At 37.8% G+C, this 15793-nt stretch overlaps 1 protein-coding gene across 2 annotated transcripts in view; it reads right to left on the bottom strand.

Annotated features, from left to right (window-relative positions):
* LOC127440303 (extended synaptotagmin-2-like) overlaps window positions 1-15793 on the bottom strand; it is a 45831-nt gene that overhangs the window by 4902 nt on the left and 25136 nt on the right. The window contains exons 8-21 of one of the 2 annotated variants that reach the window (XM_051696812.1): window positions 14124-14244; window positions 13789-13965; window positions 13620-13702; window positions 13421-13469; window positions 12142-12231; window positions 10168-10263; window positions 6598-6660; window positions 5184-5258; window positions 4348-4434; window positions 3688-3837; window positions 1943-2331; window positions 774-872; window positions 468-599; window positions 243-348 (exon numbers count right to left, since the gene is read on the bottom strand). In XM_051696812.1, the coding sequence (XP_051552772.1) occupies window positions 243-348; window positions 468-599; window positions 774-872; window positions 1943-2331; window positions 3688-3837; window positions 4348-4434; window positions 5184-5258; window positions 6598-6660; window positions 10168-10263; window positions 12142-12231; window positions 13421-13469; window positions 13620-13702; window positions 13789-13965; window positions 14124-14244 (1717 nt within the window). The remainder of the gene's footprint in view (window positions 1-242; window positions 349-467; window positions 600-773; window positions 873-1942; window positions 2332-3687; window positions 3838-4347; window positions 4435-5183; window positions 5259-6597; window positions 6661-10167; window positions 10264-12141; window positions 12232-13420; window positions 13470-13619; window positions 13703-13788; window positions 13966-14123; window positions 14245-15793) is intronic. The other variant, XM_051696813.1, reaches the window with a different exon arrangement.

Genomic DNA, 15793 nt, shown 5'->3' on the forward strand with positions numbered 1-15793 from the left:
GCATGTTGAATGTTATTTATGATATACATGGTGACCAGGATGTTTGGCATTGTTTGAGGGATGTCTCTGACAATATAAACTGTATGAGGTGTGTTATTTAAATTTTGTATTATACTCTGAAGGATGCTATTCATGCTATTAACCATGTGAGGGATGCGATCTATGATATAAACTGTGTATGAAATGTTTTTTTATGTTATATTTGATATGACGGATGTTATTTCTGGTGTCAGGGATCTCACCTTTCCAAGCAAGCCTCTGTGTTTTGACAGGATTCCTCCTCCATTCTTTACAGCCACATCAAGAGTTCTTCTGTGTAACTCCACAAGTGATACGCTGAATTCAAACCTACACTCACATGCACACAAATAAAATCAACACATAAAGAAGTTATTGCAATATTTCAAAAATTCAGAGCTGACTGGTAAAGAAAAACTGGAAGAACTGGAGGGGGAAAGATGACTAACGTCTGATCGTAGACCGGGTTGACAGTTTTCTTTATTGTGTTTGTTTTTCTGCGTCCAGAGCGTCGCTTATCAGGCAGCAAATACAAACGGACATATGGATCAGAACCACTTCCAGTGGAAGAGATCAGATTTCTGCAAACACACAAACACATACAGTACTTACATATTTAAATCTTCCTGCATAATTCTTCAAAATGGTAAAAGTGGTGTGCTTTCTACAGTTAGTCATGATCAGTGTGTTTAAGCTCTTCTGTAGCACTGAAATTCTGAAAAATAAATGGTCAAATCTGTGTGTTTGTATTGTACCTGCAGCTGTGTACCACAACAATTAGTCTGTTTCTCTGGGGACTGTGCCTAATGGTTAGCTGAATCTCACCCAATGCAGCGAAACCAGGTGAGGCACCACTGTGAACACACACACATTCCACTGAAACCATCAGAGATAAAGGGTCTCGAACTGTCAACATCAATAATACACATCTAAGGAATTTGCCTAAATATGATAAAAATTGTCAAAATGTGTGTTTAAGTGGTTTTTGAAATTTTATGAACTTTTGCATTAGAGGGATAGTTAACCCAAAAATGAAAATTCTCTCATCATTTACTCACCCTCATGCCATCCCTTTCTTTTTTGTGCAGAACACAAATGAAGGTCTTTAGAAGAATAAGCTCTGTAGGTCAGTACAATGCAAGTGAATGGGTACCAAACTTTTGAAGCTAAAAAAATGCTAATAAAGTCAGCATAAAAGTAATCCATAAGACTCCAATGGTTTACTCAATGTCTTAAGAATCAATATGATAATTGTGGATAAGAAACAGATCAACATTTAATTCCTTTTTTTACTATAAATGTTCCTCCCTGCCCAGTAGGTGGCAACAAATTTACAACACAAGAAGAAGAATGTGAAAGTGGAGATTTATAGTAAAATATTGATCTCTTTCTTAACCATATCTATCATATCGCTTCTGAAGATATAGGTTTAATCACTGGATAGTTGAATCACACACTAGTTTTATAGATTATTTTATGCTGCCTTTATATGCTTTTGGAGCTTCAAAATTTTGGCCACCATTCACCTGCATTTTTAGGACCAATAGAGCTGAAAAAATCTTTGTATGTGTTCAGCAGAAGTAAGGAAGTCATACACATCTGTGATGGCATGTAGGTTAGTAAATGATGAGAGAATTTTCTTTTTTGGGTGAACTATTCCTTAGGGACAATTTTTGCATCCTTGATTTTCAGGGGCATGTTTTTTTAAGAGGGCATATTTCTTCTAGCCATATAAAAATATACTGTGTGTCATACTTTTACATTTGAGATACAAAAATATAAATAAACAAACACAGATGTATTTCAAAAAATGCCAGACATTTTGAATTTCAGTGACACTTTTTGTCACTTTCGTGGCTTTTTTGCCCCAAGCCCTCGTTATTTTTGACCCTATGTGTAAGTCATGTCAGAGAGCTGTACATACTTCTGTAATTGTTGTATAGTTCTCTGGAGCTCCAGGGTGGCGCTGGGATTGGAGATATCGGATGCTATGCTGGGTGTTGGCTCTTTATTATTCAGGTGAATTTGAGAACCAGAAATGGCAAGGTTAGATAAACTCCGCTCTGATTTAGCCAGACGGGAAGGCAAATCCTCCAATGGCGTGTTGTCTGTTAATGGCTCCACCCGTGGGGAGGATGTTGGGGTGGGCTGGGTTATGGGTGCTGGCGTCGGCTGGGCTCTGGGTGTCGAGGTGGGCTCTGAAACAGTAGGTTTCTGCTGAGGGGAGGGGTTGGGGCCAACACTTGCGCTGGGACGGCGGATCTGGACTGAAGAGGGCTGATCCGATACAGCCAACTTCTCCAAACAGAGCACCTGAAATGAACAAACACACTTCGGTTATTGTGTTTTAGATGGACTTACAATTCAATCGTTGCATGGACAGCTGCCATGGAGCAAACCAGAGTAAAAAATGCAGTCAAGAGCACAATGTTAATTAGGGATCGCAGCAGTTCTCAAATTCATGAACAGCATCTACTGGGGCTTGAATGAGGACCTTGAAGTCAGAGGTGTCTTGCCTGTTTAACTGAGGAGACAGATTTTTGAGTCAAGTGGATTTTTAATGCAACTTTAAAAAACAAAAAAAAAAAAAAAAACGTGTATCTTTAATTAATAATTAAGTTGCACAATTATTGTAGGTTAAAAAAAAAAAAAAAAGTGTCTAAAACTTTGTGGACTAAAGAAATCCTCAAGTTGCTCCAAACTCCCATGGAGCACAAATGGAGTTATTATCAAAATGTCACATCAGCTTTTTTCCATCTACATAGTAATCACTGGCTGTCAAATTCAACTGCAATTTAGTTTGGTTTAGTCAAAATAAAATACATTCAGTATTACAGTAGGTCAGATTTGAACCCAGTTCCCCAAGCTCAATAAATTAAAGCTGTACCCATAGACGGTGCTTTCACACTAGCACTTTTGGTGCGCACCCGGGGTCGAATGACGCCAAAGTTTGGTTCGTTTGGAAAATGTGAACGCTGTTTTCCCGAACTTGGGTGCGCACCTGGGAACCGCACCCAGGTCCGCTTGAAAAGGTGGTCTGGGGTACGGTTCATGTGAACTCTAGTATGGTTTGCTGCTGATATGAACACAATCATACCAAATCACGGAAGTGAACTGCTTGTGATGACGCATAATTTGCGTCTTTGCAGGCTCCCTATTGCAATTATCATGATATAATGCATTTCTCATACCTGCTCGTGTCCAACTACACCACCTTCAGAGAGCAGCTCACATTCTTCACATCTCTTCCAATGCATCCGCAGGCTTGCGGCAGGCAAACGCTAATATTCATCACATCATTGCACATTCAATGCATCCGTGGAAGACAAACACAAGTGTTGTTCTGTGCATGGAAAATTTTCATGGTAAATCCAAAGAGACAAGAAGTGACATCTTCTTGAGTTGCTACCTAGATACAGTGGTAAACATCTGCCGCTTGTACTCCCACTGATGACGAAACTGAACCGCGGTTCAGAACCAAAAAATATGATGTGAACATAGACCAGCGGGCGCAGGGGGAGGTGGGAGGAAAGGAACTCGTGTTCGGTCCAAGCAATCGAACCAAGTGTGAAAGCACCCTAACCTCTACGACTTACTATCCCAGATCTTTACCCACTATGCAACCACCCCCAATATACACATACACAAAAGAGCTGCACTGTTTGTTACCCTAAGGGCCATCTTCATTTTAAGTGTAGCATTTGGTCCCGAGTTCTTGAGGGGGAATCTCTGGCTGATCGTCATCTGATCCTCCTGCAGCAGCTTAGACAGAGGAAGAGAAAACATCCCCAGAGAACACTCGTGTTTCTCATCCTTCACCTGTGCGCGCACACACACACACACACACACACACACACACACACACACACGACTATGCATAAGTGTGAATCTCACAAAAAAATGTTCAGGTTACTGCAAAATCAAAAGAAAACTGAAAGAAGATATGCATTTCCTGTAGGAAACACCAGTGCTTGCAAGGCACCCAAAATAGTATTAAAGTTTTAGGTAAGCTTAGGTTTTGGTTCTGTGTAAATAAATTCTGCATCTGAGCCACTTTGCTGCTGTCATGACAATGAATATGCTTCTTGTTCTCAGTTGGCAGGACACAAGAATCAACACATAAGCACTGTGCAGTGTAAAAGTACCTTTAAATGGTTTAACATCACAAATCAGTATGCAAATAAAAGCAAGAGTGAAGAAATTGCAATTCAATATACATATATCATGATAACGACATGACTTTTGGTTACATTTTGAATGCTAAACATTATATTAACGAAAGTCCAGGGAGATATAAATTCCTTCAAAAGTATTATTATTTTTTTTTACCTCCACTTCAAGTTCTTGACTCTTTGGATTGTGAATCAGGAATGTGAAGGCCTCCTCCCAAACCGGCTCGATGGTTTTAAATCGTGTCTACAATTAACAGAGAATGTAAAATATTTGACCATTTAATATGTAGCAACAGTGAAAACACAAAAAGCTTGAGATCCAGGTCTCTATTTTCCCATCCTGAAATCACAGTGCAGATGAACTCAAATACCAGTAAAGAACTGCACAAATGGGATTTAAATGGGACCCATAACAGTAATTGTGTGGGGCTCCAATCAAATGCATTATTGCTTTACACACAAAGACTCTCATTTTCTATTAATAATTGTAAAGATATTTTATGAGGACAATACAGCTCAAGAAATCTGACATTTCTTTCTGTATTTATAAAAAGAAAAAAAAAAAAAAAAAAAAAAAAAAGGTTAAAGGACAAGTTCACCCAAAAATGACAATTCTGTCACCAATTACTCAACCCTCATGCTGGTCACGTGACACAAATAACAACATAAATTATGATCTGTTCATCATTCAAAGTGACTGTATGCCTTCAGAAGACTTAGAATATGATGCATGACACTTTTGGGTTCTTTATTAAGCGTTAAAGTGAAACACTATGTACTGTCATTTTAAATTCAACATTCATTAAATTATTTTAATTAAATCAAATCTTGTGTTCCGTCGAAGAGAAAAATTCATACAAGTTTGGAACAACATGAGGGTGAGTAAAGATAACAGAATTTTCAATTCTGGGTGAACTATTCCTTGTTTAACTATGTTTAGACATGCTTGACTGAATTTGTTTCTCAATCCTGAATTTATGCAAGTGTGTTTACCTTGCTCTCATAGGATTTGTGTCCCACAGTAAACTGGACCAATGGACTGGGATCACTGGTGACCTTCTTACCGGACTAAACAAAGTCATGAACACATAGTTTAATTAACATCCCTTTCACATTCAAATAAATAAAATAAAAAGTCAGCCTCAACTAAACACTTGAATATAAATAAATAACAATGTAGTCAAAGGTGAATTCCAGACTCCTTTAAAAGCTCCTCATGCTGAGCTCACATCACCAGATGAATATGACTCACTTTGTCTCTGTAACCCGTCTGATATTGGACACTTCACTGCCGGGAATAAAATCAACTAAAGGAATATTCCAGGTTCAATACAAGTTAAGCTCAATTGACAGCATTTGTGGCATAATACTGATAACCAAAAAATTTTTATTTTGACTCATCCCTCAAAAAATCTGGGTCACAGTGAGGAACTTACAATGGAAGTGGTTGGGGGCCAATTTTTGAACGTTACAAAACTTTTTCAAAAGTACAGCCACAAGACATAAACAATATGCAAGTAAACATGATTTTAGTGTGATAAAAGCACTTATTAACCTTTCTGTGTGAAGTTATTGCCAATTTTACAACTTCGTTGCCATGACGATGTAATATCGACAAACCCTAAATCCCTAAAATGACTGTCAAAATAACAATTTAAACACATTTACAGGTCAAATTTTTAACAAAATAATTAATGTAAGTGCTTTTATAAAATGATAAGCTTCACATTTCTGCCTTTAAACTGGCCCCATTCACTTCCATTGTAAGTGCCTCACTGTAATCCAGATTTTTGCTTTTTTTAAAGAAAAGGAGGGACGATTCGAAGTTCAGTTTAGTGGTAATCAACATTATGCCACAAATGCTGTCGATTGAGTTTAACTTGTATTGAACCCGGAATATTCCTTAACTGTGAATGGAGCATTTCTACAATGATATTGGTAACTGAAAAATATTGCTTTTGCATAATACTGCTGCATCCATGTCGCTGGGTGTCAGTCCAAGTCCATGACTTATCCTGCTATATCAGCCAGCACAACATAAACAAAAAATTACTGAGTGCACCTTTAAATACTAAATAACAATGGAATTCTATCATACAATCAATCAAAGATTGTCATAAAGACACATGTGTGTCTTGGCTGCTTAGTTGATTCATGAAATGCCTCTCAACTGTGTTCAGAGATCCCCTTACAGTCTGAATTCAGTGCGTTTCAGACAGTCAGTCACACTGTGTTTCAGATACAGGTTTAGATCTGCATGCAGTTAATCAAAGCAGACAGACAGCACACATGGTACCTGCTGTGGGGAGATCTGCATGATTAACTAAATCATCCTGGGTAGTCTTTCAACACCTGTCTATTGGATGTATGTGTGCATGAACTGAGAAAACTGGTTGTGTTGTGTTACCTTTGTCGCTTTACTGGCTTTACCCTTCTTCGGACCTGCATAGTTGAATTCTAAAGGATTGCGCTTATTTCCCCAAGCAGAAAAGGACAACACACACAAATACAGGCAGGATTATTAGGAGGATGGCATGCAGATTTAAATTTGTAATTACATAAAAACACACACAGACACCCTGGAATATTCAGTCTCTCTCACACAAACACATGCAAACAAGCACACATAACACAATGAATTGAGGGTAAAGAATTAAATGCATGGTTAATTTGATGAAATGATAAAAGAAGGGGTCTCTTTTTTTATTGTTTGTAGATTAATTGGTAAACCCATTAAAACTTGTACTCAGTTAATACAACAATAATTAATGTTCAATTAATAAAGCAGTCCTAACAGAGCACACAAATCAGATCACAGTATGTAAAAAGAGGCGAGGTCTCATTACCAGTTTGCAGCTAGTCATGCACAGCCAGACTTTTGACTTGCTGCATAAAGTCTGGTCCTCATCACAGCTTATTCTGTTCATTTTATTGTCATGTAAACCAACCAACTACAGTTTGTTTTGTTTTTACGTGCCGTTTAGGGGTAACTGGCAAATCCAGTGAATATTTCATCCTCAAAAGCACACGTTGTATCATTTATTGGTACAAACCCTGTGTGCAGTTACCCCCAGAAGTTACGTAAAGTCAGCCAATCAGATTAGAGCTTGCCAGATCGAGAAAGTGCTTTCCAGTTTTGTGTGGAATATGCATCAGTCAGCGATAAGACTGTAGGTGGTTTGTGGGTGTTCCAAGGCTGAGACTATGTTTATGACCTACACTTGCTCAGATATAAAAGGGCATGAAAGGTTTTATTAATCTCTGTTTGACTACTGAAGTCTGGAGAGTGGGCACAGGATAGTACACAATTTAAATGTCAGGGAAAGTGATATAAAACAATTAGAAGACCATGATGCACAAAGATGAAAGAGAAATAAACACAGCAATCCAAAGAGAATCAACAGGAGTCCAACCTACACTTCACTGAAAATGAAACTGCAACACATCTGGATGCAGAAATATATACCAGCTCATGGGAAGCTGATGATTCAAGATGTTTTAATCCAATTCATCCTTTCAAATGACAAATGAGGGTGGTAGAAAGAAGCATGAGCTCATATAGCTGATGCATTATAATGAATGGCTTACAGTGAAGTGCCACGTGACACCTGTTTCTTTCAACGTGCACAAAAATGACATTCTACTACACCTGAAACTGAAACTAAACCTCACAGACACACCTGTCTAACTGCAGAAGTGGTCTAATAGCCCCACCCACTCCTGTCTCATTTACATGTATTCATTTAGCAGATACTTTTATCCAAAGCAACTAATCTAAGGGATAAAACATATAAAAATAGTGCTATCATGCCAATATTCAGTTCAGTCTGAGAATAGTTTAACAAGATTTATATATACTGTATATATATATATATATATATATATATATATATATATATATATATATATATATATATATATATATTTATTTATATTAAAATTTATATTTGAAGACATAGATATTTTTAATCTTTAGCTACTTCATCTTAATCATTGCATATTAATATTTCATTACATTGCATATTTCATATTATATATTTTTTCTTTAACATTTTCCAAAGTTTTTGCTTACATTTTAACAATTAAACCATATCTCCTCATAGGTGTTCATATATAAAAAAAAAAAAAAAAGATCCCTCAGGGATAATATGGTTGTATTGTGTTGTTAGAAATGTGATACAATAAGATAACAAAAATAAAGATTGCACGGAACTGCCTCTGATCAAAACACCTCTTTAAAAAAACATGAGGACACGTCAACAAAAGAGGAAAACGACATACACTAAAACACCTCTGATGATATTGTGAAAATGTGGGTGGGGCCTCTATGAACGCAAGCGTGCTGAAAACAAGAAAATAAAGTCCGAGCACATAAAGGATTAGAGGAAGATTGTAAGTGCAAAAGGGAAGTAGAGATCTAACAAGAAGACTTTTGCAATCAGAGAAACTAGCAGTCGATGCACAAAATGCAGGTAAAATGCAAGGTGCAAAATAAAATCAACATGCCAGCAAAGTGACTCACAAACATTGTCCTGTAGAGGGCAGCAGTGTTCTCACAAAACACCAGCCCAGCAGAGCGGCGCTCTTGCAGACACCCAGTGCCCACATGCCCCTCAAAAACACTCTTCAATGACAGGAAACCAGAGAGGGGCGACAGAAAGAAACAGAGGATGAAAGAAGAAAACCAAAAACAAGTGTAGATGAAGTGATTAGTGATCGACCGATATGAGTTTTTTTTAATGGCTGATGCCAATATCCAGAGAGCAGAGCCAGTAGGCCGATACAATGACGATATATCACACAGTATATTAAATAACATAAATATAAAATTGCTCAATAATGAATAAACTCTTATTAAGCACTATATTTACTCAATTTCACACTAAACTTTAACTTATAATAATAATATAACCTATACAATATTGTATTTTAAATGGTACATAGCAGTTTCTTCTGATTTCTGTTTAGTCATCAAATTTTAGTAATTTATTTGCACATGAAGATATGATTAATATATTAGGAAGAAGGAAATAACAGTACACACAGTAGTCCAGCAACCATGGATGGCATGTGTGCATAAACAAATCGCATTTTCTCAAAAAATACAGAATCATGTACCTACAGTTCATAGTGAATAAGACATTTACTTACAGCGCTTTTACTTTGAAGTTGCCCTCATGTGCTCGTGCGTATCCAGCGGGAGCAACAGCAATCTACTGACAGTTTAAACGGCCTTGATGACCAGCTTGGATTGTCACAGACTGACTCTCTCTCTCTCTCTCTTTTTTTATTTTCTCCCCTTTTCTCCCTAATTTGGAATGCGCAAATCCCAATGCGCTCCAAGTCCTTGTGGTGGCGTAGTGACTCGCCTCAATCCGGGTGGCGGAGGACGAATCTCATTTGCCTCCGCGTCTGAGACCGTCAATCCACGCATCTTATCACGTGACTTGTTCAGCGCGTTACCGTGGAGACCGTGGAGGCTTCACGCTATTCTCTGCAGCATCCACGCACAACACACCAACGTGCCCCACCGAGAGTGAGAACCACACATTATAGCGACCACGAGGAGGTTAACCCAACGTGACTCTACCCACCCTAGCAACCGGGCCAATTGGTTGCTTGAGACTCCAGGTGTGGTAGTCAGCGTCTTTTCTTGCTGAGCTCTGTTTAAATGAGATATCTGCATATTTGCAGAAGTTTTATTGATATTTGCCTTTTATCATTGGAAAAGAAAATTAAAAAAGTTACAGGGAACTGTAGAGGAGAGCCATGCTTCACATGCAAGCAGGTGATTCTCAGCGCCCTCAAGAAACAAATTTATCGGTGATATATCGGTCGACTACTAGAAGTGATATCAGATAAAAGAGTGAACAATTCTTAGGGAGTAGGTGAAGAAAAGGTGAAAGACAGGAAAGCAAGAAGGAAAGGAAGTGTATGTAGGTGTGTATGAATGTGAGATTTGTGTGTGTGTGCTCACTGGCAGGTTTTTGGCTGAGTCCAGGTGCACCAGTAATAAAGCTGATGACAATCCGTCATTTGCTTGCCCCTTATCTGCTTTAATGCTGCTTAAAACCTGAAATACAAAACATTAAATCTCTATCAGCATTGAATCTGTGCGTATGTGTCAGGTTTTACTTTGTGGAGACCAAGGCTTTGTTCACACTGTCCACAAATCCGATTTGGTTTTTGAATATGATCTTTAGGACTGACTCTTAACACTGTTGTTTTGCAAATAATCAAATCTGATCAGTTCGTTCAGACAGCATAGTCTGCAGTATTGATGTAAGCATTAGACTTTCTCATACAACAACTGTCAGTGAGGAAAGAGTACGAAAAACTGGAAGTTTTGCCTCTGCTCATGCCAATCATGACATTTCACAAAGGAGCTGAAATCAGGTGCATGAGAGAACATAAGCACCAGAGGCATTACTGCATTTACACGTTCATGCAAACAATATATTGGGTCCAAAACAGCTGCCTCGTTCACTTCTTCACTCACAGTGAATGTCATATAGTTAGGTCCACACTGAATCTGCAAGCACAGAAGTCCAGATCTCTGCACAATCTGAACGCCGCTCAATCACAAAGATCTACTCATCTCCAGCCCCTTGCGTTTTCATTTTTTTTTTTTAACTCCCAGCTCCGTTTAACACACTTTTAAATCTATTCCACAGAATTCCTCAGATTTTCCACAGAAAATCCATTTTGGCCTGGATTTATGCAATGTGACACGCTATTTGAGAAAAAAGTAGGGGTGTAACGTTTCCCTCATCACACAAATTGGTTCAGTTCAAGATTCTTTAAACCAAGCCTGAATCAAGAAGTTACGTTTGAAAGTTTTTATTTATTAATTTATTTATTTTTATTACTTTTAAAGCAAAACAGTTCCTTCCCTTTAAAATTAAGCTAAAAGTATTGTTCTTAAAAGTGCTAAATGAATCAGTCCAGAACAGGGCAATGGTGACACCAAATGGAAATATTAGCTAATAATTCTGCTCACTAAAAATACAAAATTATGTTCGATACATATGCTGCTTACACACTGTCACTAATTACATACATTTAAAATATTTTTAATTAAAATATTATTTTTCTAGAAAAATAATGTCTCTGATTACATCTAAATATTCTTTTCAAAAATATTTCTTTCATTTACATATTAACTCAATGTACAACACCTGTGGCTGCTAGTGTGCAGTCTTATTTTAGAGCTCCTTGTGTGCAATGAAGCGATTTCCATTTGTATGCCCACGTTACGTAGGCGTATGACGGTGCGCGTATTGGTTGGAACAGACGCTAAAGTAATAATAATAATAATAATAATAATAATAATAATAATAAAGAAAACCTGTCCAATACCCATGATGCGCATCGTCACATTTTTGAACCACGATGTACTGTGCCACAATAAATCGTTACACCCCTAGAAAAGAGTGTGTGAGCATGTGTATTTGGAAACAGGTCCAGATAATACTGTGCACTTTGCATTACATTACTTAAGCATCACAACTCAAATGATGACAATAACTATTTGAAATGAGCTACGATTAAGACACATTCCAAAAAATAACCCTGAAATTAATCAAATTTTAAAATCACATTTAGATGTGGTTTGGATCTGGTTTGTAACATTAGATTTATTTTATTTTTTTCCTCTTTTTTTTTTTTTTGCTGTTCAGAAAACAACGGATGCACCAAAAAAAATAAATAAAAAAAATGCCTGTTTCAACAAACCCCATATACTCGATTTTATGATCCTTCCTGGTAGTCAGCTCCATAAAGAGATTTAATAATGTCTTATTTTATACTTAAAAAGTATTGTTTTAGTGTTAGGATTACGGTAAGGGTTTGGGGGTTAGTCTACAGTCATATATTATATTAGCTAAGAACAAATGTCCATGGGAGGTCCCCACTATGATAGTAAAAACAAATGCATGTGCGCATAAGTTACCTCGTCGAGTTTATCAGGTGTAGGGAGCAGAGAAAGCCATTCAATTTTCAGGTGAAGCTTGCCTGTAGCAACATCATCAAGAACAAACCACTAAAAAAACAAAACACAGACACAGAAGGGATGTGTTACAATAGCACATGTATACCACAATCATTTGTTAAAAACACTTTATTAAATTGTCATTTTTAACATTTTTGTACAAACTATAAACACTCCAGAAAGTATCATGCTTAACTTATGACTGCAAGGTGTAATGCTGTATCATGTCATGTCGGACTGTTGTAATTGGGTTTCTGAAGAGTAAAAACGCTCATGGCTTTGTCGATCTTGTAATTACAAGTTGGAATCTCTGAATTTAATTCATTTTAAGCTCCTACTTCTGTAACTTGACCATCATATAAAAAAAGAACCAAAAATGGCCTGAGCAGTTCTCTGCACTTCAGTATTTCATGTTTGAAATGCCCTTTTATTATAGCCAATGTTCAATTTTTCTGAATTATTTTGCAAGAGCATATAAAGATGAATTAACGTAGCTAAAGTATTTTGCTGTCATTTACAACAAAGATACACGTGGATCCATTTTGCCATTATGAGCATTGCCATAGAAACAAATAATTCTGATTGAATCCAAGGACAAAAACAGCTCAGAGTTTATGTTGTCATCTTGCATTTACAATAAATGAGGTGAATGCAGCATCACCCTATACTTTTTTTTTTTGGGGGGGGGGGGGGGGATTTTTCCCCCTTTTTCTCCCAATTTGGAATGCCCAATTCCCAATGCGTTCTAAGTCCTCGTGGTCGCATAGTGATTCGCCTCAGTCCGGGTGGCGGAGGACAAATCCCAGTTGCCTCCGCGTCTGAGACAGTCAACCCGCGCATCTTATCACGTGGCTTGTTGAACGCGTTGCCACGGAGACATAGCGCGTGTGGAGGCTTCACGCCATCCACCGCGGCAACCACGCTCAATTCACCATGCGCCCCACCGAGAACAAACCACATTATAGCGACCACAAGGAGGTTACCCCATGTGACTCTACCTTCCCTAGCAACCGGGCCAATTTGGTTGCTTAGGAGACCTGGCTGGAGTCACTCAGCACACTCTGGGATTCAAACTAGCGAACTAGCAAACTCCAGGGGTGGTAGCCAGCGTATTTTACCACTGAGCTACCCAGGCCCCCGCATCACCCTATACTTAACAGTTTGCATTTTTTGGAAGCATGTCTTCATCTCTTCTCTAAAACATTACAAAAGTAAAACAAAAAATAAATTTTACTCGTACCTCATCTACTTTCTTTTCCTTTTGCAGTTCATCGACGTTGATTGTAATGCTAGAGAAAAGGAGAAAAATCAAATGATTGAATAAACACACAAATCCTGATGATCTTTGAGGCACAATACTGAAGGATGATGTCATGTGATTGTCATGTTAAATCAGTCAAGTCAATAAGTCAATAAACTTGATTAATCAGAGCGGTTACCCTCCCAAAAAATCATCCTTATCTGGGTCCTCATCAAACAACTCTATCGACAGATTCTGTCCTGGGTGATCATATACAAATGCCTAAAACATACACATAAACACATCACTTAAGAATTAAGTGAAAAAAACAAACATATCCATATAAAGAGACCACCACACACCCTTACCTCATATACTTCATTCCATTTAGGGTTTACTGACTCTTTGATGACTTTAGATCGGAAGAGCTGGTTACCAAGCTGAACAACGCCATATGGGTCAGACTTCCCTTTTATCAAACCACCCAGAAATTTGTCCTTTCCTACCAAGTCCTGTGCCTCTAGGAAGTGAATCCGCAGAATGCCCTACACCAAACACACACATATACATACATACCATACATAATGTATACACTATATATACACAGTACAATCAATATATACAGCTGTGGAGGCAGGGGTGTGATTGAGCGCCGATCTGCGTTTTGTTACAACAGTATATGCAGTGTGTGTGTGTGTGTCACCTGGGGCATAGGAAAGCGGAGTTTAGCAATCAGTGCATCTTCTACTAGTGGAATAGTGATTTTGTTTGGCAACACCAGATAACTGTAGATGATATCCTGAATGATACTGTCACACAAGCCACTGTGAGAAAGAGAGAGATCAGTACAAATGATGATGATGTCAAATTAACAATAAAACAAATCAAATACATTAAATTCTATCTTTCAATAAATTCACACATCTTGTAAAATGTGTTTATTAAAACAAGTGTTACATTTAGAAGTGTAACTAGGACGGCTACCATATAGCTTCAGAAGACTTAGAACATTATGTAGTACGACCGATATGGGTTTTTTGAATGGCCAATGCCCATACCAATATCTGGAGAGCCGATATAATGCCGCAGACATGTATAATACAATTTAACAACAGCAAATAAGTTGAACGCTAAAAACGACAACACAATAATTACTCAAAATATTTGAAAACAGAAAATGTGAACTATTCATTAGCAAGTCTGTTGGTAGATTTTGGAACAGAAACTAAGAGCAACAACCATTTCTGTTTATCAGCCAAGTGGGCGCAATTATCAGCTGATAATCTAAAAAAAAAAAAAAAAAAAAAACGTCTGGCTGATTTACTGGTCTATCACTAGTTGTATGGACACATGTCCATATGCGTGTCTTTTGTCCTTTTATGAGCTTGACAGCACCTGGTTCTCACCCAATTTTATTGAATGGAATAGAGCAGCCTGAACATTGACAGAATTTATATTTTGGGGTGAACAATTAATTTTAATGTCTGTTCTTGGGAGTTTAACCTTTTTTTTTCTTCTACAAAAACCACCAGTTGAGGTAACAGTCAACATCCCTTGAAGCATTATTATGTTGGCATGCTGTTATTCTACAGACTTGGTTAAGGCTTTTTCCCAAATCCCTAAATCAAGACTTAAATTATCAATTGTGACTCCTACACCTTTCAAACCACATCCACCAAATTCGGCACAGACCTTCAGACCGTTCTGACTTGAGGCGCAGTCACACCTACCTACGCACAGTGAAATTCTGCGGGCAAAGAAAGAGTGGGTGAGTGTTGAGTGCATGTGAAATAAGCAAAAAATAACTGTCAAGCAGCTTTTTTTTTTTTATGCTGCACTTTGTACTCTGGGAGAGTAAATGTAAAAAGAAACTCGCCGCTTGTGAATGTTCAGTGTAGCTGTGGACAAAGCACCAGCCACACGGAGGTCAATGCCAAACCAAGAAACTTCCTATTGTTCAACGAGGCAAATTTGCTGTAAAAGTTCACCAAACTTGAACTCCACACAAAATCCACGAGGGGAAATTCTTTGCCACCGGAAAACTAATCGCACGATCGTGAATTGAGCAGATTCCCATTGAGATGACTGTATTTTGCCCATGGAATTTCGCCATGCGAAGGTATGTGTGACCACACCTTTAGTGTACTATGTCTTTTCTGACTGATCCGACAAGCAGCTTTCCCATAGCGAACAATAAAAAAATTCCATAGACTTACATTAAAGGAATATTCAAACTTCAACTGTCAAAAATGTAAATGTAAACAAACACACACAAGACCTTTATTCTGCTTTACACTGAGCTCCCTCTCGATCAATCGATCTATATATCTACCTGTCTATCTGTCTGTCTGTCTTTCTGACTGCAGGTCCTGT

Source organism: Myxocyprinus asiaticus, chromosome 5 (genome assembly GCF_019703515.2).
Source record: "Myxocyprinus asiaticus isolate MX2 ecotype Aquarium Trade chromosome 5, UBuf_Myxa_2, whole genome shotgun sequence".
Taxonomy (NCBI): domain Eukaryota; kingdom Metazoa; phylum Chordata; class Actinopteri; order Cypriniformes; family Catostomidae; genus Myxocyprinus; species Myxocyprinus asiaticus.